This window comes from Magallana gigas, chromosome 2, assembly GCF_963853765.1.
Source record: "Magallana gigas chromosome 2, xbMagGiga1.1, whole genome shotgun sequence".
NCBI lineage: Eukaryota > Metazoa > Mollusca > Bivalvia > Ostreida > Ostreidae > Magallana > Magallana gigas.
This window is the reverse complement of record NC_088854.1, coordinates 22381581-22406468: the sequence shown is the minus strand read 5'-3', so window position 1 is coordinate 22406468 and position 24888 is coordinate 22381581. Positions and strand designations below refer to the sequence as shown.

At 32.5% G+C, this 24888-nt stretch overlaps 3 protein-coding genes across 5 annotated transcripts; 1 reads left to right on the top strand and 2 right to left on the bottom strand.

Moving 5' to 3' along the window:
• The first annotated feature begins 947 nt into the window (after positions 1–947).
• LOC105328528 (uncharacterized) lies at positions 948–6484 on the top strand. The gene is made up of 13 exons (XM_066077632.1): positions 948–1418; positions 1710–1871; positions 2981–3076; positions 3235–3321; positions 3628–3919; positions 4091–4373; positions 4629–4865; positions 5011–5087; positions 5215–5319; positions 5399–5607; positions 5807–5971; positions 6292–6355; positions 6470–6484. Exons 1-13 carry the CDS (start codon positions 1189–1191, stop codon positions 6482–6484), a joined length of 2022 nt encoding a protein of 673 aa, XP_065933704.1. The 5' UTR covers positions 948–1188.
• Positions 6485–6914: 430 nt separating this feature from the next.
• On the bottom strand, positions 6915–23158 carry LOC117681469 (uncharacterized). Of its 2 annotated transcripts, none has more exons than XM_066075629.1 (4): positions 23046–23158; positions 22288–22462; positions 7919–7933; positions 6915–7214 (listed from the first exon to the last, which is right to left on the bottom strand). In XM_066075629.1, the coding sequence occupies exons 1-4, from the start codon at positions 23112–23114 to the stop codon at positions 7072–7074; spliced, it is 402 nt and encodes a 133-aa protein (XP_065931701.1). In that variant the 5' UTR covers positions 23115–23158; the 3' UTR covers positions 6915–7071. The 2 variants fall into 2 exon arrangements, with proteins under 2 accessions (XP_065931701.1, XP_065931700.1); XM_066075628.1 differs by lacking the exons at positions 6915–7214; positions 7919–7933 and adding exons at positions 21071–21465; positions 22185–22199.
• On the bottom strand, positions 13832–19021 carry LOC105346508 (uncharacterized). Of its 2 annotated transcripts, none has more exons than XM_034446148.2 (5): positions 18869–19021; positions 15809–15881; positions 15110–15284; positions 15010–15024; positions 13832–14469 (listed from the first exon to the last, which is right to left on the bottom strand). In XM_034446148.2, the coding sequence occupies exons 2-5, from the start codon at positions 15875–15877 to the stop codon at positions 14207–14209; spliced, it is 522 nt and encodes a 173-aa protein (XP_034302039.2). In that variant the 5' UTR covers positions 15878–15881; positions 18869–19021; the 3' UTR covers positions 13832–14206. The 2 variants fall into 2 exon arrangements, with proteins under 2 accessions (XP_034302039.2, XP_034302040.2); XM_034446149.2 differs by having other exon boundaries at positions 15809–15884; positions 18869–19012.
• Positions 23159–24888: the final 1730 nt, after the last annotated feature.

Genomic DNA, 24888 nt, shown 5'->3' with positions numbered 1-24888 from the left:
GTCTACTCTCCACTTTAATAAATCAATAATAAAAAAAAGGAATGGAAACTTATCCTCTTAATAAAAGTCTAGACCCATTCATACCAAAAAATTGCAATTTATCACAGTAAATGGACAAGATTTAGATACAAAACTTCGTGTGGCTTAATATTATAATAGAAGTCTATACCTCTTGGGTTTATATAATGAAAACACGCTATTGACATGCATCGTGAAAATTATAGTATAAACAATGTATACGAGCCAAGAATACATATTTTATTAACATTCGAACAAGTTCTTTTTTATTGCTTCAAGTGGTGGACATGTAACGCCATTTACGCCCTTGTCCTTTATCTTATTAAGTGGTAGTTTTTTCATCCGATGAGTTATTATGCATTTTGACGTGTATATTTCCGCTTGAAATTAACAAATTATGTCGATGTAACAAGTCTTTAGTTGAACATTTTCAACTTCAAATCAGAGACCTAGCGGTTAAAATAGCAATCCGTTTAATAGACCTAGATATCTACGACCTAGCGGCTAGGCTAGCTGCCACAATCTTGAACATAACCCTGTTTAGATCGGCGGTAAATACGGGCGCCTTTACATTCATTCATTTTAGTCGAGAATCAAAGGTTTATTTTTCGTTAAAACTCGTGTCTATTGACATGATTAATTGGACAAATTATTGTTTCAGTCTTTAAAATGTTTATGAGGTTGAATTAAAACTATGTTGATGATACCGATTTTTCATGACCCCTTTTTCAAAAACATTTTTTTATCAAACCTGTTCCCGCTCGATTTATTATACACCAGCCTTGTGCAATTAATGCAACATTCATGCTATTTTATCAATGTCATCGCTTTCACATCATTTAGTTTTTAACAAGACAAAATATCCCCAAGTTTGCTAAATACAATGCATGTTTTGTACATGTTTTTAAACCGTACCTCAACCGCTATTTAAACGGGTAGTAGCTACGATTTTGGAATATTTTTAAAAGTTTTTATTCAGCGAAATAATACTTTAGAATGATAAATTTTGTAACAAAATACAATTTCTGTTATGTCCCAATCGATAGTTTTGACGAACTTGGTCAGTATAGGCAAGTGACTTGAATTTTTGTCTGGTAGACAAAAATTGAATTAAAGTCCGTTCGTATTCATATGACCTTTTGTGAACTCATTCGACAGCCTCAATAACGCATGCGTAGATTGCTTTATATAGCAGAAGACATGGCCGACACGGGTATGTCAACTCGCGGACGAAAACGTGTTCTCACAGATTCAGTCAGAAAACGAAATCGGCAAAACATTCAGGCGTCTTATAATAAGGCGCGAGTAAATATCGGCGTCCAGTTTGAACGTTGGAAGAGGTTGAAAGACACTCTGAAGCTCGAGAGCCATGCAGATGTCGCGAAAGTTTTACTGGACAAGTGAGTATTAAATTTTGAGTAAAGTGTGATAATTCACGATATTATACAGATTATTTCATTAACAAATTTTAATCTAGGCAGAGAAAAACATGCATGCAATCTATGATGTCTTAATTCCTTTCCGAAGCATCTCTATCGATAATGTTAGTTATGGGGTACCCCAAGGGGTAGATGTCATACCGAAAAAACATTGTAATGATAGAATTGAATTGGACTTTGAAAAACGATATCGCAGTTGTTTTGTCATCGATTTATATTGCACACTAGTTATGCTTTATGTTTATTATATAGGTATGAACTGTATAGAAAAGACTGCTTCGGTTCTCCCAAAGGATCTATAGTCGAGCCCATGAGTCCAGCGGGTGCACCTATTACCTCTACCCCAGGACCATCGTCTTTTCCATACAAGTGTGATGTGTCAAGAATTACTTCTTCAGAGGCGGAAATAACTGAGTATATATTTATTCTGCAAATTTCTCAAAGTTTTTATGTAAACATTTTGATATGCAATGTCTCATTGATATGTTGTGTAGCAGAGAAACTACAAAACATACATAGTAAAAATACCTGATGTCTTACCTTACATTATGTGGAAGACAACAGACGATATATATATAAAAACATTTTCACTACAGATATTCCATAAATGCATGAACTAAGTAATATAATATTTCTGCAGCCAGATAGCTAGAGTCTGGGTAAGGATTTCAGTCCTTTTCCCTCTCAAATATAAGTTTTTCCAATTGAACCATTATTTATCCATGATCCACCCCCACCCACCCCTAAAAAAATTAATATAAAGAGCAAAAGAAATGAATACTAAATAATAATACAGTGCACAAATTCTTGCAAGCGCATTTTTTCTTCATTTTTGTATATAATTTTATGACTGTTAATAATGATGTAAAAATGCATTGGCAAGGCGGATTGGTCCCTGGTGAGAATTGGTCATATGCCAGTATCGTTTGTCAAAGTACACAATGATACTATTAGTTATCCAGGTCTTATCAAGAATGGACGGGGATATACCCTGGCTTGTGTTCGCAGGACGAAGGGTGTATGGAATACAACCCAAGGGTAAATCCCCGTACACCCTTGATTGGACCTGAATAACGAATTTATTTCCTGTTATACAAATTTTGAAATTATATATAGTTTTACTAGTGCTTTGCAACTTGGAAATCAATTAATATTAATTGAAATTGTGCTGAAAATCATTTATTCTTACCAATAGAATGTTAAGATATATTAGGTATTTTGACAAATTATTTATTCATTTACATCATTGCATGTTACATTATTTTGCACAAAGATCTATAATAGGTGCACTTGATTAAAGCTAGAATTGCATTGTGACGTCACATTTTATTTACACCCGCGGCTTCAGCAGGTGCTCGGAAATTTACACCTAGCTTGTTAACCAATCATTTCTCGCATTACAAACGACATAGGAAATAATAGTTTTTTCAACTGACCAAGCAGAGAAATCCTTAAAAGTCACTGTGAATTCAGACTTTTTTATGCTGTGTGGTAATTAAAAAAGAATGCCTTCTATATTTCAGTAAGTCAGATGTATACATGTCTGGAATAGAAGAAATGAAAAAAAGCTGTCGATGTCCCATTGTGAAGGAGTCAAACAGTTTCATAAACCCTTTTGAGTTAGTCATATTGTTTTTTTTTTTTTTTTTTTTTTTTTTTTTTTTACACAGTAAATAATAAATTAATCTGATATCAGAAATTCAAAGAACTATATTTTATAATGCCTATGCATATAAAAATAATACATTTTTAGTAATTTGGTTTTATTCCCATTTAGTTTGACCATTGATGTGACTGAGGTGGAAATGACAGATGATGATGTAGAGGATGAAGATTATGAACCAAGTTTTAACATCACTCTAAGGTACATAATATGAATTTTTACTCCATATGTGGGTGATACAATCCCATAAAGTTTGTAGCCAAAAAAGAAAATAAATTACTCTCATTTTCAATTTAGCAAGTAGTTATTTACTACTTGAGATATAAGGGTCTGGTGTTTATAAGTAGTGAAGAGATGTAAACTAAGATTTCTCTGCTTACAGGTGATTGGCAAGGTGGGGGGGGGGGGGGAGTTGAAGGGTCAATAAGGGGCCAAAATAGTTTTGTAAAATATAATAATTGTAGATACAAATTATATTTCAAAACAATGCATTTTCTTATCAAATAGAGAAGGACTTGACACCACTGCTGCTACTGATGATGATGAAGATGACGAATGCATAAGTGATGAGGAAATCGAGACTACAGAAGTTGATTTTAGTCAAAGTCCTGGTTGTCATCGCATCAAAACCAATGAAGAGATACAAGGCTTTATGAATGATAAACCTTTCTTGATATATTACAACCAGCTGCTGAATTTAGCTACAGCAAACATACAGAAAACTTGTTCGCATAAAGGCTGTGGACTAGGAGTAGAAATAAAGAAAGAAGTTGTTGCATCAGCCCTTTACCTGAAATGGGTAATGTGTTTATTCATAAATATAAAATTGCACATCATTTTTTAGTCATCACTTCTTGTCCTGAGATATATAAGATTTCATGATTAGTATTTGTGTATAAAATATTGTATCTCATTATCCCCATTTGTATTTGCTATTTACTTAATACAATTGTCTATTTTTGTTTATCAGATTTGTCCAGATGGTCACACGCTTTATAGATGGTGCTCCCAGCCAATCTTGAATAGAGGTGTACACATTGGTGACTTGATGCTGACTGCAAGCACTGTCCTCTCAGGAAGTAATTTCCAAAAGATATCGATGTTTGCTAAATTTTTACATCTTCCTATTCTTAGCAAAAGCACCTTCTATAAAATGCAGCGCCAGTATGTTGTCCCATCTGTCGATGAACACTGGATAAACCACCAAAATGCAGTACTGGAGGAGTTCAGAGGAGTTGATTTGGTTGTTCTTGGTAAATACAAATATTGCTTCTATGCATTTGTAAACTATCAGTATTTCTGTCCTGACAAGATTGAGATTGGACAAATATTGGATAGTGAAGATGCAACAGTCCAACAATTTTTGTGTTGGATTGTTAGCTGGTTGATTGCAACATTTGTTTTATTGGACTTTTGTTGGTTAGAACTAAATATAATACCTGTAAGGGTATAACATTAGACATTGATGTAGTTCTAACTTAAACAATAATGTTTTCTTAAAATTGAAGGGGATGGAAGAAAGGACAGTCCGGGACATTCCGCGCAGTATTGCTCTTATACCTTCATGGAGTATACTACCAAAAAGATCCTATGCATCATCACCTTAGACAAAAGGTTTACAGAAAAGAAAAGTACAAACTTGGAAAAGGCGTGCTTTATAAAGGGACTTGGGTTTCTTATAGAGAAGGGGATGAAAATTATAGAAGTTGTGACTGATGCACACGTGCAGATTTCATCACTAATGAGTGCGTATAAACTGTAATAAGTTTTTTTGTTAGTACATGTAATATACATGTACCTTTGTATTTGTTACATAGCCAGGTGAATATTTTTCATGTTTTTAAATACTAAAAATTTCAATGATAAATGAAATCTGATATTTTTTAATAGAGAAAAACTATCCAGACATCAAGCATTCATTTGATGTTTGGCATGGGACCAAGAACTTGGGGAAAAAAATCATCAAGGTAAGCATGATATACTGTGTTGGCATGTGCTTGTTCCATTCGTAACACTGAAGACTACAGTGAAGAACTTTGCATGAATTAGTTATAGCAATTTCATTGACATTGCGATGCTTTCATGTTTACTAAGGCAGGTCAAGAAAAGAAGAATAAAGGTTTGCTGGACTGGACCAAAGATGTGGTTAACCATTACTGGTATACAGCACAAACTTGTACTACAAAAGAAGACTTTGTTGTAAGTTAAAAATGTCATAAAAACCCTTTTCTAGTAATTTAAAGTTAGAAGACAAATTAAGATGGTAAATTTTTTTCAGGGGATGTGGATTGGTGTATTACATCATGTAGTAAATGTACACAGTTGGATATTGCCATACAGTTCCAGTAATAAGTGTGAACATGGTCCATTGACATCTGCTAGAGAGAAGGGATGGCTAGAAAAAGATTCCCCAGCTCATGTTTCCTTAAGGAGTATTGTTCTGGACAAAAGATTATTGAACAACATCCCATATTATCTGAACTGCAGGTTCATATCATTTGTCAATTCTTAGTTTAAAGTATTTCTAACAGTATCACAAATAAAAATATATTTTTGTATAGATATACATTCTAAAGTTATTCTAGAACAATTATTGAGGAGTTTTTATGATGCTAACCCTAGTTTCAACCATGTTTTATTTTAGAAAATATTATTTTTTACAATTGAAAATCTTTTATTACTTCAGAAGTACAGCAGAGTTGGAAAACTTCCAGAACCTCATTTTGATGTACGCATCGAAGCGACATTCATACACGCCACCTGCTTACCGATGTCGAAATCTCTTGGCTGCATTGGACCATAATGGTCACATTGATAGAGAAGTTATGACAAACAAAGATGGATCTATCAGGTTATAACAAGTTTTGTCAACTTAAGCAAGGAAATGTTGATTTTGATGACATTTTATCTCATAGTGCAAGGAACATAGTACTACTTTGAACTTAGAATACAAAAACTTGTAGGCAAACAAATTAAAGAACGAGTTCTCTTGACTTAACTTGCATTGTTCAAGGAAATTTTCCTTAAAATGGAGAGGAAACTTCATGTGCTTGTATAATACAATGCATTTAAAAACCATTTCATGTAATGAGGAGGTATGCTTTGCATAGTGGATCATTTGTTTATTGTATTGAATAGAAATTCATTAAGTAATATTCTCTCTTATTTAAGGTACCAGAGAGTTTTTCAGAAGAAAAGTAGTAGATGGTCAGTCACAACATGTAAATGTTTAATCGTACAATGGCTTAAAATTATATCAATACATGTTATAAGGAATCATTCTTTGAATATTATGAGATAATATTTTCGGTCTGGGCATGATCAAATCTATAATATTTACATTTTTCAGTGTCTTCGCCTATGATAACACTACGTACCGGTATCGGTTTTGTACTATACAGTCCAATAACTTCAAATGACGTAAAATTAGGGACCATCGGGATTTGCTTATTTATATTTTTTAAATATTTAACCATACAAAGGCTGAATATTACATAAATATAAGTAGTAGTAATAAGGAATCACTCTTTGAATATTATGAGGTGATAATTTCGGTCGGGGTGTGGTTCAAATCTATCATTAAGCCATTCGGGCTTTATTGGATTTGATCACGCCCCGACCGAAATTATCACCAAATAATACTCAAAGAACGAATCCTTATACCTTAAATAATGCCCGAAGGGCTTTGTTGGATTTGATAACGCCCCGACCAAAATTTTTACCTCATAATACTCAAAGAATGATTCCTTATTTTGTAATGATAAACAACATATCAACAAACAAAATATGTAGTGACATGGTCATGCTCCATTTTATACTAGTATTACTTTCCACAAGCCATCCATCTGATTTTAGCCCCATATAACTCTGAATCAGCCCAAGTACTCAGTTGAACCTGAAATCCAGTTTTGAAAACATTGGTGATTTCCGCTGTCATCCGTAGGTTTGTGGTTAAGGTGCAGAATCAAGATAATACAGGCCGTATGTCACGGTCGGCTTCGCCTCGAACGGAGTTTGGAGAGTTACCTTCCATGTATATGGCCAGTTAGGTTGGGGTTTAGTGTCAACATATCTCCCAACGACCCGGGATTCACCTTCAAGACGACAATCAGTATTATATTTCATTCAGATGATTCACATATATCAAGCGTTTCATTTTAAATCTTATATTTAATGTACAGGCACGTAGCACTTTTTGTCGAATCAAAGATTTTTCTTCAATTTACATTTAAGAAAGTGAATTATCAAGGAGTTGCCCCCCCCCCCCCCCCCCAACTTTTGAGAAGTAAAACAAAAGGAAAGAAAATAAACAGTTGAATTGAAGTTATATGTGTACTACTAAGCCCTTTGAATGAGTCGCCTCCCTTTCAAAAACGGTGCTACGTGCCTGATGTGTTGCTATACTATGCATGGTTTTTCTGGTTTTGTGTCATCTGTAACAGTAATAAGGGCATCTGACAAGTATTATGTAAAGTTTACTGTTATATTGATCGAAACACTTGCCAATATCATTCAATTTAGAAGTACATGTAGTTTCGTAATGAGATAAGTAGCTACCCCCAACTCTCTACCACCAAATAAATAATTGAAATAATATATGTATATTCAGGTCGGGCATGCTTTTTTTTCTTTACATCATATTTAACGAAGTTTAAAAAGGGCCAGCACAGTATTTTAATAATTTCATTTATATCAATATTCAAGTAATAAAAATATAGTTTTAATCATATCAAAATTTTAAAACAAGTCTATTTATAATCATGATATCTAAGGCATTGGAAAATGTATTTATACTCACATCTAAATTCTTTACCTGTAAAATTAGAAAAGTTTAATATCGATGATTTCTTTAATAATAGAGAATTTATTATCAGACTCCAGTTCAAATTCAATCAAAAACTCACGATTGTGCAGAGCCTCTATCTGTTCCTTTTTTTTTATAGCTAGATCAAGTTCCGTCTCTTTGGTTTTAGCATCCAATGCTTCTAATTTTGGTTTCATTGCGTACACTTGTTCCAGTAGATAAAAATTGAGATCGTTTCCGGATTGCTGTGCTGTTGGCAATTATTTTCCACTAACGGCTTTGTGAAACAAAATGTGTGCAAAAATTGATTAAGTTTCAAAATACATGTCAATCTTGGTCAAAATAATAAAACATAACTCCCACAGTGTTTTCTTTTAATGGGAGTACATATAATCACTGATATAAAAAAAAATAATTGTTGTTCATAGCACGTACAGTGTATAAAGCACCAACGAGAGCGTTTTTTAAAAGGGGACAACAAATGACTAGTTTCATTGATATTTTTGCGATAAATTTAACCCATGAATTGTAATGGTATAATAAAGGAGTATTTGTAATATTCCCCATTAAAAAATCAAGTCGTATACTAGTACTTTAGATAAAAAAAGACGATACACAGACTCTGGTTTCATTAATATTCAAGGGTATCAATTTCCGTGGTTAAAGTGAAAAAACAGTTTCCAGGATACTTAAATTCGTGGCCAATGATCCTATCAATACAAACTGTTAGTAGAAATTGCGCTTCAAAGAACATTTATTTTCATCATGGATAAACTTAACAGCGAAATCCACGAAAATTGGTATTCAACGAATATTGATAAAACCACAGCAGAAAGATAAATTGTCTTTACTTGTGATGAAACAGCTGCAATAATGGCGACCGCTGTGGCGAGCAACAAAATTCTTTGCAATAAACTCTTTTTTGTTCTGTAAAAGAGATATTAAAATTCTAAGAATACAAAATTCATTACGATAAAGCGTGTGTGCTCTCTCTCTCTCACAGATCCTATCTGTATTTAAAACATCAATTCCTAAATCCTCTTTTCAGATAACAAGTTGGTCTCGGATGGTTGATATCTTTTCAGTGAGAAATCTCCCAAAAATGTTTGCAAGTTCATCCTCCTTGATGTCATGTGTGGTGAAAATAGGAGCAATACTTTTGCTCAAAAGATTGTTTGTTATATTAAAAAGTTGTTTCTGATAATTTCTGATCTCCGCAATTTTTCCGGAGAAGTATTCCTTTTTTGATGACAGTAGTAATCTACACGACTGTATTGACTTGGATTTCCTTATGGAATGTTAGTCCTGATTTTCGCATATGTCTTTCAGCTTGACGTTTATCACGTTTTGCGATCCTAAGTTCGTCAGTATACTGAGTACCAAGGAGTGTTTGGATGTCATGTTATAGATATAGTTTGCCTAGGGGCATGTTGGTCCAAAAGAGTGCGAAATTCCTGATGAAGGCAGCTGACCAGTTCTTCCAAAGACCCGCTGACATCAGTGAGTGTGTCCGTTGAACTCAAGAATTTTATTAGTGTTACAGAGATACTTATAAAAATAACGCCTGCTGAGGGTTTACATATTTATTGAGGACACAGTGACAAATAATGGTGGTTGAAATTAATCAAATGATAGAGAGCCCTGAAAATATAAAACAATAATCCTCATGCTATGGGAATTTACTGAATTTCCATCTAGATTTGAATTATCACATAATATCATAGCGATATCATAATTCATATAATATATTTACATAAAGCAATTAACGAGGCCGGGTCTAATTTGTTCTGCCCTAGATTTTTGAATGAAATTTTTTACATGAATTTCTACTCATATAATTATCATTTTAAGATAAAAAAAAAATAAGAAATTTACCACACCGTTTGTTTAAGGAGTCATCTCAAAGTTTGTTAATTTTTAACATAGGACCCTATGAAATTTTGCTTGAAATGTATCAATTTTGCACATTTTTTACATTTTTTTTTTAAACTTCTGCCCTAGGGATTTCTTTTCCTGTTCTACATATTAAAGTTATTGCTAAAAGGCATCAAATGGTCAAATTAAAAAAAACCCTTTTACCTCCTAGTTTGTTCCAGGGGTCTTATCAAAGTTGTTTTTTGTATGCCCAATTTCCCAGATTTGTCAGATAATGGCTATTTTTTGACAAAGGCGGAAATGGTGATCTTTATAGTATTATTAAAACATTCAGACATATTTCAGTAATAAATAAATATATAACATCACATATTAAGGGTCATTAATATGAATTACATGGTTACTGTCTTAAAATATATGAATTAAGCTATATTTAGGCGGGTTAAGAAAACGTGACAGAGGGCTAGGCTTGATGAACCCTCTTCATGTTTTCGACCCGAGCCCAAATATAGCCTATGCTTCGAGACATAAATTTTATGTATATTCCACAATATAATATCAATTTTACGCATCAAACGAGCTATTTTCAACAAATTTCAATGAATATCTGCAGTTGAAACTAACACGCCATGGCGTCTACCAAGCAAAAAGATGACGTCACAATACAAATGAAACGCTGCGCGAAAGCGTGCATACTCGATCTGTACTAGGCCTCGTTAAAGGGAGGTAACTCTTACAATTTCAATGTATTCTCGCATAATAATCATAAAAATAGGTTGCAATTAAAAATATAATAAACACATTATTCATTAGAAATTATCTCACCATTCTATGGGAATAAGCTTTCCTCTACGCATCTAATGGTTATTTTTATTTGTCATTCATTGAATTAAATACATTTACATTGCTCATTTTGAACAATTAGACCAAATATTTGATCATCATAAAAACACTCTGTAAATTGATTAGAAAATCAGTTACTCCTTTGAATAAGAATCAAATACTGACTTTATAATCAATATTTACTAAATAAATCTATAATACTCTTTCATGACACTCATTCATTCTAATTAGTTAAAGTGCTTCATAAGAAATTACTTATTTGCTAATTTATAGAAAAGTACATGTTAATAATATTTTAATACATGGGATATTAGTTTATATGTTACTTACCAAAAAGAGAAATACATGTATTCTGTTGTCAAACTTTATGATGTAGGTTTGATTCAGCTAGTTCATTTATATCACATGCTACCCTCTGGATGACCAAACAAAGATTGACAAAAACTTGGCGGCAAAAAATCATAGTCAGATCAACAAACCAACCACAACAACCCTACAAATATCTGAACAATAAAACTCCTGCCCACAAATGTTTACCAAATCACTGCCCCTGGGGTATATATAAAGGTGTGTAAAGGCACAGGGTGTATATAAGTGTGTGTGGTGTGTATTTAAAATGTGTGTCAGATTTGGTTGGTTTTATTTTAAAATCTATATACATAATCTACATACTTAAATAATATGGTATCCATAATATTCATACTATTACATTAGTATTTTTGGCATTTAAGGTAAGAAATGATATTACTAATAATATATAACAATTTGAGGAAAAAAAGCTATAAATTGTAGTATTTTTCTGCTTCGAAGTGCAGAAAATGACAGTTTCCTCTATATTCTAATAATAAATGTACCTCTATTTTGAGATCCCCCCCCCAAAAAAAAACCCCAGACTGTTCATTTTCTTGAAAGTTAGCAAATAAACTAGAATTGGTTTAAATGAAATATGGTTAAAAACAAAGAGTTTTGCTATAATTGTAGTTTTTCCGCAAAAAAACTCAATCGGCCTCCTTAATTTAACCTGAATGTTTTGATTCCGGCAACTCCTTGGAAACTGCCATTTCCAATTTTTGTTTCAAAGAGACTTAATAAAAAAAATTATATATCTTTTGGGAAAAAAATCATTGATACCTATGAATAAGAACGCGGTGTTAAACTTCCCCTCTCTACACAATGTCTAGAGAAGTCGAGTGGTTATCCATTACGGTGTAATTATATTCGACTCTTTTGACTGCATTCGAATCACGAAAACAGTTGGATTTTTTTTAATTTACATTTTTCTTTTCATCGCAAGAAAAGGTTATGTAACTATGTAAAAAGGTAATTTAGAATGTCAGAATTAAGTACTGTTTTTAAAACGTTTGTCTATTTGATATCTTCCATGCGTGCTTATTTTTTTTTCAACATCACTTTCTGTGTGAAGTCCCTGTTATAAACTTGTATTATATACATTTCCTTCTGAACAAGGGATTTCCAAACAATGTATGCAACAATATGGAAAGTAGTTTTTTTCTCAATTTTTCATGAACTAACCGGGTAAGCAAAAATTCATTTAAAAAAAAGAATGAATCGGTGATGAATGAATTGGTTAATGAAAAAAAGGACGAAAAAAATTGTTCCATCCTTTCTATCTAGACTAGGCGGCGGTCATCTTATAAATATAATAGAAACATGCGACGATTACAACTCTGACTGTTTTGAAGAGCCAGCATCAGAATAATTCATGTGCTATTTTAAACACGCCGGGTAGTAAAAATTCAATTTATATACATTGTATGTTAACATTAAAATACAGAATATATGGTCATCTTCCTAACATGAAAATCAAACGATGGTTGCCGTGTTCGATATAAATGCACATAGAATTTGTTTGTATTTTCCCTGCACACTGAACTAAAAAGACTTCTATGACGTCACCCATTGTATTAAGTCAACGTTTATTTTCACTATTCAATCAACAGTTGTTGGATATATAAATATCCAACTGATGGGCAGTTGGATATTTTTAATATCCAACCGCCCATCAGTTGGATATTCAAATATCCAACAGTGCATAAAACAAATAAAAATGACAAAATGTTGAAACGTGTATTTCCAACATAAATCCAAATTTATAACACAGAATCTTGTCATCCATAAATGTATATCCGATAAGCCACGAATGAAATTTCAGCAGAAATATCTCCTTTTCTTAATTTCGATAGATTTGGGATCACATATAAATCACTTCCATAAACACTTTTAGACTTCCTCTTTTAACCTTGAACCATATCACACCTTTTCCTTAGTTTTAACAATGTAGGGAATATTGTCGCACTATGACTTCATAAGATTCATATCAAAATTTTTAACAAATCATCGTCTGTTAATTTTCGTCAAATTTCTGATTTGTCCTTTCTCCTTGCAAGTCTAAAATATCATTCAAACGTTATCCGTGTCTTTCCCGGTAGTGTAGACCTCTATATACATTGAATGTACTTTGCGTTAAAAAATTCATCATCTAAATTTAAGTCTGCTCAGTACAGCGGAATGGTTTACTATAACATGCGCACCTGTTCACTCGTCCATGAATAAAAGGTGTGTTTGGTTAGGCTATTGTGTATGGTACTATTGGAATTATAAATGAGCTAGATGCTTTTGTATTACAGCACAGTTGGATATATGAATGGGTCAATGCTTTTTTGAGGTTCAATGGGGGAATTTTTTTAAGTAAGATAAATAACTTGATAGTGTTGAATAGTTTAGAGAAAACATCCCCTCCGAGGGCCGAAGGCCCTCGGAGGGGATGTTTTCTCTAAACTATTCAACACTATCGAGTTATTTATCCATTACATAACCGCCAAGTAAATGTACTCGTATACGTAATGTGTCCATCTTTAGATATGACTCTTCAAGTGATACGGATATTGAAAGGTCCTTTCCACGCTTTTTTTGCAACACCTCTTTTTATGTTGTTTACAAGCGAGATCAAAATTATATGAGGTTCAGTTTTCAAAGTGTAGAAAGTCATAGATCTACAAGCCTGGAATGAAATTATTGTACTGTACAAAAGGACTCTATTTGTCATAAAATACTGACCCTGAGTCAGTTTTCGCCCACCGTACTATTTTCTCACTTTTTAACATAATGCATTAAAGTCGACAGTTAGAATATACACTTCAAATGATATATAGAGAAATGAAGCAAAAAAAATTTAATTGACACTTTAACGTGAGCTTTGTAACCACCATTTATACATTACCAGAAAAACTTACAAAAAACCAAAGAAGAAACCGGACACAATGAATGACGCTACTAAGTCAGATAGTTTAATTTCTCTCACAAAAAATTAGAGGTATGTGTAACATCCAAATATGCATACATTATTTCGTTAAAAAAATTAACTAGGAATTGCAACGCCCACTTTGTATACGCTAATGTATTTATTAAATTCTTAATGGCATATCTCCAACATGTATGCACCATAAAAATGAGCATTTGTTTTGAATTACAAAATTTTCCAAAAATTAAAATACTCCACAACACATCAAATAAGAAAATTGAGGTTGTGGCCACGTGCCTATTTTACTGTCCACATGCCATCCAACTGATTCTAGCTCCATATAACTCTGTATCAGCCCAAGTATTCAGTTTAACCTGAAGTCCAGTTTTGGTAACATCAGTGACTTCCGTTGTTACCCTGGTGTTTCTGGTGTATCCAGTATCCAGAAGATACAGGCCATACGTCACGGTCGGCTTCGCCTCAAATGGAGTTTGGAAAGTAACGCTTTGTGTATATGGCCAGTTAGGGATAGGGATGGTGTGTATTCCAACGACCCCAGATTCGCCTAAAGGCAACAAAATCTATACAGTACTATGTTTTTTCTGAAGAAAACATCCGATTTAAATGTTTTTTTTATGTGAAATAGAATAATATTTTCAAATATTCAATTCAAATATTTTATTTTGGATGTTTCAAATGTTTTTGCTAAAATAGTGTCAGCTATAACATTAAAAAGAAATGATACGAAATACCAATATGTAAACTTTATGTATATACCGGTATATCGAAAGATATGTTTTTCCCATATAATTCAGAAGTTAGGTATCTTTTTTTAGAGAACACTGTATGTACATATGACAAACCATTATATCAAGTGTACCCAAGCGAACAATTATTGCCATTATATTCGAAAAAACTACCAACCCTTTTTTATACAAGCTGAGCATATTTTTTTTTCATTTTCTTTCAAAAATTCATACTTTATTCCATTTCTTTCTATAAATTACAAGTTGTACAAATAAAGATGATGTTTTTTTGAACATTTTAAAACATTTTCCTTTTATAATAATGATACATAAAGAATTTAAAAAAGAAGTACACTCACATCTTAAATCTTTACCTGTAAAAGAGATTAAAATTCGATTATTTATTTGAAATTCAAAATGAATAATCAGATTCCACTTTAAACTCAGGCATGAACTCACGATTTTGCAAGGTCTCCATCTGTTGCTGTTGAACAGTTAGATCAAGTTCCATCTTTTTGGTTTTGGCTTCCAGCGCTGCTAATTTAGGTTTCATGGCGTACACTTGTTCCATTAAATAAAAAGTTAGGTCGTTTCCGCATCGATGCGCTGTTTTCACATTGTCTGTTACTAACGGCTTTGTAAACCAAAATATGTGAAGTGAAAAAGCTTTGCAAATAAAGGCATTCTTGAAAGAACTGTCAGCAATATTGATATTGCTTCTTCTGGCAATTTTTTAAGGAGGCACGTAGCATCGTTTTTTAAAGTGTGGGGGGAGGGGGGAGTAGTTGCTGCGAGAAAAAGTAGGGTGCCATGCCCCCTGCCCCCCCCCCCCCCCCGATGCTACGTGCCTGTTAAGTTAAATACATTGTAAGCAAACTTGTCAATGAGGTCGTAGTCAATGTTAATAAGTTATTATACTTCGTTTTAAAACAAAATTTAACAAAAATATTATAATCTTAGGTTAACAATTATTATGGTTTAAATAATGAAGACCTTTTTTTATTTCAGTTACCTAATGTTTTGTTCAATCGGGAGGATAGTGTCACAAAGAATTTTCAGTATAATTTAATTCACCAAACTTCTTACTAAAACAACCCGTAAAATCTGACTAGATAATGGAAAAATAGACAATGAATATAGAAAAATAAATTGTTTTACTTGTGATGAAACAGTTTCAACAATGGCGACCATTGTGGCGAGCAACAACATAATTCGCAATGGACTCATTTTTCTGCTGCGAAAGAAATGAAAAAAAAATTAACCAAAGAATAATACATTTGTATATTTTTAAAATTTAGTAAAACAAAATTATACAGCATTACCGGTAGTTGACATGTCATACTGTAAAACAAGAGAACTATGGGCCAAATCGCTCACCTGAACATCAGTAGACATAATAAAATCAGCTTTATGGAGTCATATACATGTACATAATATCTGAACAATTTCGTCTAATACTAGTAAAAACAATAATTCACCTGTAATATATTCTTATAATCATTAGTTAGCCCTTTTGTAACAGGATGATTTTACAATCATAACACATATTGAGCATTGCAATTCTTTAGAAGATCTTAAACAACTGTATATATATGTATATGGATTATAAACCTACGTCAAAATTTGAAACCTAGCTTGTCGGGCCCAAGAATTATTTTTTGTAAAATTCATACATATTCATATGTTAAAATTTGAACACCCCACCCCAATTTTGCACCACCATACCCCTGGGATCATGATTTTAACAAACTTTGATTGAATCTACCCTAACCGAGGATGCTTTCACACCAGTTTGAGCTTTTCTGGCCTATCGGTTTCTGAGAACACGGTTTTAAAAGATTTTTTTCTATATATTCCTATGTACAAAAATTAATGAATTAGTAAAAATTCGACCCCCATACTGGCCCCCATCCTACCCCTGGGGATCATGATTTGAACAAACTTAAATTTACCCAACCTTAGGATGCTCCCACACATGCAAAGTTATAGCTTTTTTGGGCTGACTGGTTTACGAAAAGAATATTTTTAAGGATTATCTCATTACTAAGTAAAATATAACCTTATCCCCCATTGTAGCCCCATCCTATCCCCGTTTCATGATTTTCACAACTTTGAATCTATATTATCTGAAGATGCTTTCACATAAGTGTCAGTTTTCCTGGCCAAATGATTTTTGAGAAGAGGAATTTTGAAAATTTTCATAAAACTTTCAATAATTCCTTATAACCTCCTCTTAAAAAGGACGTGGCCTTAAATTCACAACTTTGAATTCCTTTTGTCTAAGGCTGCTTTGTGCCAAGTTTAATTGAAATTAGCCGAGTGGTTGGGGAGAAAATGTTGAAAATGTGAAAAGATGACAGACAGACAGATGGACAACATACAATATGTGATCAGAAAACCTCACCTGAGCTTTTAGCTCAGGTTAGCTAAAAAAGAGTATACTACTAGGTAGGACAATATTATTAATGTGTGATTAGTAATTGAATACAAAAAGAAAATTAAAAACAAGAGGCCCATGGGCCACATCGCTCACCAGAGGAACAATAGGTACGATAAAATCAGCTTCAGGTCCTCCGATCCTCAGCCTCAAAGTATTTTTTTCATCATAAGAATGATATTTTTCTTTCAACCTTCATAAATGAAATGATATTAAATGATTTTTTTTAGAGAGTATAAATGCATTTTACAAAGTTATTGTAAATTTGTATACAATGGATATAATGGAATAAAGAAACAAGTTGAGTTAAAAAAAAATTCCGGTGCATCGATTGGCTCGAACTATATACCAAGATGTATTTATGTGAGAGTGCTCCGTGAATCCACTACGCCAAACATGCAGTTGTGTAACTGAGGGTTATACTAGCAGTAGAATACTAAACTAAAATTGTCTGTATAAACGTCACGATTTATGGTACGAATAAAAGAAATCCGGATAATTTAGAGTTATCGAACTTTGCTGAAGATCGGAGTTAATGGAGTCATGATACAAACTATCTCGACAATGTACAATAATACATATAGATCATGTATAAATAAAATCCATTCCCCCCCCCCCAGATATTCTTATATTTATAATCATAAGTCCCTTTTCTAACACGATTATTTTATAGTCATATCACATGTTGAGTACTGTAGTTCTCAAAACGAACCTTAACATTTGTTGATGCATGGGATATAAACCATCATCAAACTCTGAACCTCTTGTGAAACCGGAGAAACTGGGGCAAAAGTCTTAACAATTATAAAGAATCATCTGGCTGATTAGTTTCTGAGAAGAAGATTTTTTAAGATTTACTCTATATATTCCCATGTAAAACTTCGACCCCCCCCCCCAATTGTGGCCCAATCCTACCACTGGATTCATGATTTTACAACTTTGCATCTACACTACCTGAGGATGCTTCCACACAAGTTTCAGCTTTCCTGGCTGATTAATTTATGAGAGGAGGATTTTTAAAAATTTACTCTATATATTCCTATGTAAAGCTTTGACCCCCATTGTGTCCCCACCCTACCCCCGGAGGTCATAATTTTCACAACTTTGAATCTACACTACCTGATGATGCTTCCAAACAAGTTTCAGCTTTCCTGGCCATATGGTTCTTGCGAAGAAGATTTTTGAAAATTTCTCAAAATTTTTCAATAATTTCTAATTATCTCCCCTTGAAAAGGGGCGTAGCCCTTAATTTTCACAACATTGAACCCCCTTTACCTATAGGTGACTTGTGTCAAGTTTGGTTGAAATTAGCCCAGTAGTTCTTGAGAAAATGTTGAAAATATAAAACGTTTGCGGACAGACAGACAGACGGACGGACGACAGACAAAATGTGATCAGAAAAGCTCACTAGTGCTTTCGGCTCAGGTTGGCTAAAAAACTCAAAGCCAAATGGAAAAATCCTTATAAACGAAGATCTCAAAATCCGAATAAGCAAGAATATAAAATCAAAGAGAAACAACAACAAATGTAACGTTCTTGATTAATAGATAAAACCTAGATACTTGAAAATTGATCTTGCATTTTACTTTTATTTACTGTGACATTGGACGTGGTCAAATCATTTACACTTGTTCTTTTAACATGTTTTTTTTTTTACTAAACCATAATGTATTCATTGGGTACTGTGATCATAGATATTTAACGGAGGGCGTTATGTGTCTATGTTGTGGTCAATTAGAGACGTATCAGAAGAGATAGAAGAAGAAAATGAAAGTTCTTACCAATAAATGTAGCTGCTGGCCTTACAAACCGGACTTATTCATCTGTTGTTTTTCAGTCTTGACCTATTGTTTAAGTAGGTTTTTCCCGTCTAGTTTTCGAAAATGATTAGTAGTATCTCAGCTTTATAGAAGTGGCCCTTTTAACGTGTTTATAAAAACTTATCATCATAGTACATTTTATATGTGAGAGTACACGTACTGTTTATGAATAAACCATCCTTTGATTTGTAATATTTGTGTATGTTTAGATAATGTGAGTGATTTTCAAACAACATGTTAGGTTTTTTACTTGTTTTGATTCTTATACATTTAATTTGAGTTTCTGGTCCGTTAAATTTACTTGGCCGACCGTTACGAAGATATTCATAACCTAAACATTTAAAGGGGCATGGTCACAATTTTGGTCAAATTTCTATTTTAATGTTTTTATTATCAACAATGATTTAGAAATGCATTTCTAGTGATCAAATAAAATTTGAGAGTCATTCGTAGAGTTATAAGCAAGATACAGCGCTCAGAATTCTCTGTCATGTAAACAAGGCTCGTGCCCTGTTTTTGTTTACATAAGTTCAATATACCAGTAAAAATCTTTTTCAGCTTATTTCTCTATCGTTTTATTTATTTTAAGCATTATGAGATAAACAGTTCCTAACGTTTAACTCAATCGTTTTAGGTTGAAAACTGAAATTGTTACTTCAACGTTCAAAATGTAAACAAACGCTTTGTTTACATAGCGAAGAATTTCATACTCTGTAACTCCCTTGTAACGCAACAAAAGACACACAAATTTGGGTTGCCGTTTTAAAATGCCTTTTTGAAGCATTGTAAATATTAAAATCGGAAAAATAATTTTCGACCAAAATCGTGACCATGCCCCTTTAATGCTAAGCATCAAATTTAAGATGACTACCTTAGTTATCCTGTTGAACAAACGGGCGCCTTTACATTCATTCATGTTAGTCGAGAATCAAAGGTTTATTTTTCGTTAAAACTCGTGTCTATTTACATCATTAACTGGACAAACCATTGTTTCAGTCTTTATCATGTTTATTTATTAAGGCTGAGTTAAAACTACATGTATGTTGATGATAACAATTTTTCATGACCCCTTTTTCAAAAGCATTTTTTATCAAACCTGTTCCCGCTCGATTTATTATACAAAATAGATCCCCAGCCTTGTGCACATGCTATTTTATCAATGTCATCGCTTTCACATCATTTAGTTTTTTACAAGACAAGAAATATCCCCATATTTGCTAAATACAATGCATGTTTGTATATGTTTTTAAACCGTACCTCAACCGCTAATAAAATAAAATATCTCAGTAGTTATATTTATAATACCATTTATCTATAAATAATATTCAACAATTATTTGCAAATTGGAACTTATGATGAAATACATCCACGACCTATATTGAAATAATGTATCATAAAAGTAATATGTACAATAGAATTTATTCTACTTTTGAAAAAAAGTAATATTGAATTTTAATAGTGGCTGCACAGTGACTCTTATAATGAAAATACATCCCCAACCACTATTGAAATAATATATTTTAATAATGATGAGTATAATGAAACACATTATAAATTATTCTAATGGTTGTTGTATTTCAAGAGTTGTTGCAAAGTATTTCGTATAATGAAATTCATAACTAACCATTTATTTCAATAGTGGTCGTAATAAAACTAATCACCAACCACTATTAAAATAATTAATTTCCATAGTGGTTATATTTCAATAGTGGTTGCAAAGTGATTCTCATAATGAAATACATTCCCAACAACTACTGAAATATTTATTTCAATAGTAATTTTATTTGAATAGTGTTTGCAACATGGCTTTCAAATCACGGTACAGAAAACTCAATTGTTTCAAGTCGTTCATATATCCACAAACTTCGTGTCTTGTGTGAACGGATCATTTCTGTCTATCTTACATCTGTATATAACCCATAACTTCAAATGCCGTATAATTGGGGCGCCAGCGAGGTTTGCTTATTTATATTCGAATATTTAATCGTACAATGGCTTAAAATTTTATAAATATAAGTAATAAGGAATCATTCTTTGAATATTATGAGATGATTTTTCATAAAGCCCTTCGGGCTTTATTGGATTTGATCACGCCCCGACCAAAATAATCACCAATAATACTCAAAGAATGATTCCTTATTCCTTAAATAAATCCCGAATTTGATAACGCCCCGACCAAAATTTTTACCTCATAATACTCAAAGAATGATTCCTTATTCTGTAATGATAAACAACATATCAACAAACAAAATATGTAGTGACATGGTCATGCTTCATTTTATACAAGTATTACTTTCCACAAGCCATCCATCTGATTTTAGCCGCATATAACTGTGTATCAGCCCAAGTATTCAGTTGAACCTGAAATCCAGTTTTGAAAACATTGGTGACTTCCGCTGACACCCTTAGGTTTGTGGTAGATACAGAATCAAGATAATACAGGCCGTATGTCACGGTCGGCTTCGCCTCGAACTGAGTTTGGAAAGTTACCCTCCGTGTGTATGGCCAGCTAGGGAGGGGTTTAGCGTCAACATATCTCCCAACGACCCCGGATTCACCTTAAGACAACAATCAGTATTATATTTCATTCAGATGACTCACATATATCAAGCGTTTCAATTTAAATCTTATATTTAATGTACAGGCACGTAGCACTTTTTGTCGCATCAAAGATTTTTCTTCAATTTACATTTAAGAAAGTGAATTATCAAGGAGGTACCCCCCCCCCCTACGCTTTTGAAAAGTAAAAAAAAAAAATAGAAGGAAAATAAACAGTTAAATTGAAGTTATAGGTGTACTACTACGCCCCCCTTTTGAATGAGTCAGCCCCCCCCCCCACTCAACTTTCAAAACAGTGCTACGTGCCTGATGTGTTGCTATACTATGCATGGTTTTTCTGGTTTTGTGTCATCTTTAACAGTAATAAGGGCAACTGGACAAGTTTTATGTAAGGTTTACTGTTATATTGATCGAAACACTTGCCAATGTCATTCAATTTAGAAGTACATGTAGTTTCGTAATGAGATAAGTAGCTACCCCCAACTCCCTACCACCAAATAAATAATTGAAATAATATGTTTATACTCAAGTCGGGCATGCTTTTTTTTCTTTACATCATATTTAACGAAGTTTAAAAAGGGCCAGCACAGTATTTTAATAATTTCATTTATATCAATTTTCAAGTTATAAAAATATAGTTTTAATCATATCAAAATTTTAAAATAAGTCCATTTATAATCATGATATCTAAGGTATTGGAAAACGTATTTATACTCACATCTAAATTCTTTACCTGTAAAATTAGAACAAATTTAATATCGATGATTTCTTTAATGATAGAGAATTTATTATCAGACGTTCAAATTCAATCAGAAACTCACGATTCTGCAGAGCCTCTATCTGTTCCTTTTTTATAGCTAGATCAAGTTCCATCTCTTTGGTTTTAGACTCCAATGCTTGTAATTTTGGTTTCATTGCGTACACTTGTTCCAATAGATAAAAATTGAGATCGTTTCCGGATTGCTGCGCTGTTGGCACATTGTTTTCCACTAACGGCTTTGTGAAACAAAATGTGTGCAAAAATTGATTAAGTTTCAAAATACATGTCAATCTTGGTCAAAATAATAAAACATAAATCCCACAGTGTTTTCTTTTAATGGTAGTACATATAAACACTGATGGCAGCGGATATAAAAAATAATTGCTGTTCATAGCACGTACAGTGTATAAAGCACCAACGAGAGCGTTTTTTAAAAGGGGACAACAAATGACTAGTTTCATTTATATTTTTGCGATAGATTTAAGCCATGAATTGTAATGATATAATAAAGGAGTATTTGTAATATTCCCCATTAAAAAAAATAAGTCGTATACTAGTACTCAAGATAAAAAAAAGACGATACATAGACTCTGGTTTCATTAATATTCAAGGGTATCAATTTCCGTGGTTAAAGTGAAAATACAGTTTCCAGGATACTTAAATTCGTGGCCAATGATCCTATCAATACAAACTGTTAGTAGAAATTGCGCTTCAAAGAACATTTATTTTCATCATGGATAAACTTAACAGCGAAATCCACGAAAATTGGTATTCAACGAATATTGATAAAACCACAGTAGAAAGATAAATTGTCTTTACTTGTGATGAAACAGCTGCAATAATGGCGACCGCTGTGAAGAGCAACAAAATTCTTTGCAATAAACTCATTTTTGTTCTGTAAAAGAAATATTAAAATTCTAAGAATACAAAATTCATTACGATAAAGCGTTGCGCTCTCTCTCTCTCTCTCTCTCTCTCTCTCTCTCTCTCTCTCTCTCTCTCTCTGCATTAAAAGGGGACTCCATAAATAAAACACAATATTATCAGTAACAAAAATGGTTATATTGTAAAAATAATAAGATAAGACAATGCTACATTTAAGGAATAAGGAATCATTCTTTGGATATTATGAGGTGATGATTTCGGTTTGAGCGTGATAAAATCTTTCATAAAGCCCTTCGTGCTTTATTGGATTTGACCAAAATTATCACCTCGATACAATACTCAAAGAATGATTCCTTATTACTAGATAATTACATCCACCAGGTATTATTCACTCTATTTCATATAGCTAATTCACAGCTCTATAGAAAAAGCCAGACTGAAATCTAAACGCCCTGTTTATCGATTGGTCGAAATCTACAGCGGCTGTAACTGACAAGAAAATGACAGAACAGATATCGACACGCCCTGTTTATTGATTGGTCTAATCCTACAGCGACTTAGGGAAAATCACGGACTGCACGAAATAATCATGACGATGTCAGACTCAAAGCCTCACAGGAGACGATTTGGCTGTTTCTTTTAGCTAGCGTACTTACAATGTACGTACATTAACAGGAATTTAGTGAATTTTACTTACTTTTCATAATCAATTTATTAATAAGCTAAAAGAAAGATGTTTTTTTTTTTTTTTTTTTTTTTTTTTTTTTTTTTTTAATAATATATTTTATTCAGAAATATGCAACCCTTTACAATATCTGATTGCCCCGGGCCAGGACAAGCAGTTAAAAAATCTTAACTAATAAACAGATTATAACAACCGAATAAGTTCTAATATTTTACCTCTATATATTTTTGTTTTTGAAAAATTCAACATCAAATCCATTTCTTTAGAGAGAGATCTTTTGAAAAAATTCAAAAGCGTGTTACATGATTGAAAATTTTCATTCATTCTACATGTCATTTTATATTTATAAATTACATATGATACATATGATATAATTGTATTTAAAAATACTGTTTTTGAATTTTTTTCTGAATAGAATCCTATAATGATGTGTTTCCAGCATACATCGAAATTCAAAATACTATTCAATTTTTGCCACAATCTTTGTACAGATATACAATCAAATAAAAGGTGCTTAATGTCCTCCTTTTCACACGGACAGAATTCACAATTTGCATTAGACCTTGATTTACATTTGTATTGAAAGGAATTACAATTCAAAATATTATTTAACAACTTATAATTAAATTCACTAAGTCTTTTGTCATACATGTTCTTAACCTTTTTTTCATAAATATCTTTCCAATTATCTCTACCAATATTAAATAAATTGTTAAATGCAGATTGGTAACAAGGTGGTTTGAATTTTTTATGAAGCAAGTTTACATAGTAGAATTTACATTTCTTATCGAATATATCAAATGTTCCCTTATGAAAATTATAAACATTTCTTTTCAGTATTTTTGTATAAAAACAACACTTCATATCAAAACACTCACTTTTTTTCTTAATTACATTCTTTAAAATATTGTATTCACACAACCAATTATTTTTCTTCTTTAGATCATTTGAAAGTTCTTGTAGTGTTTTGAATTCACCATTTTTGTTGAATAAATCTTTAACAAACAAAATTTTACTCATTACCCAGTTTTTGAAAAGTAATGATTTTCCCTTATGTTCAAACAGAGTATTATTCCACAGTGGTTGTTGTGC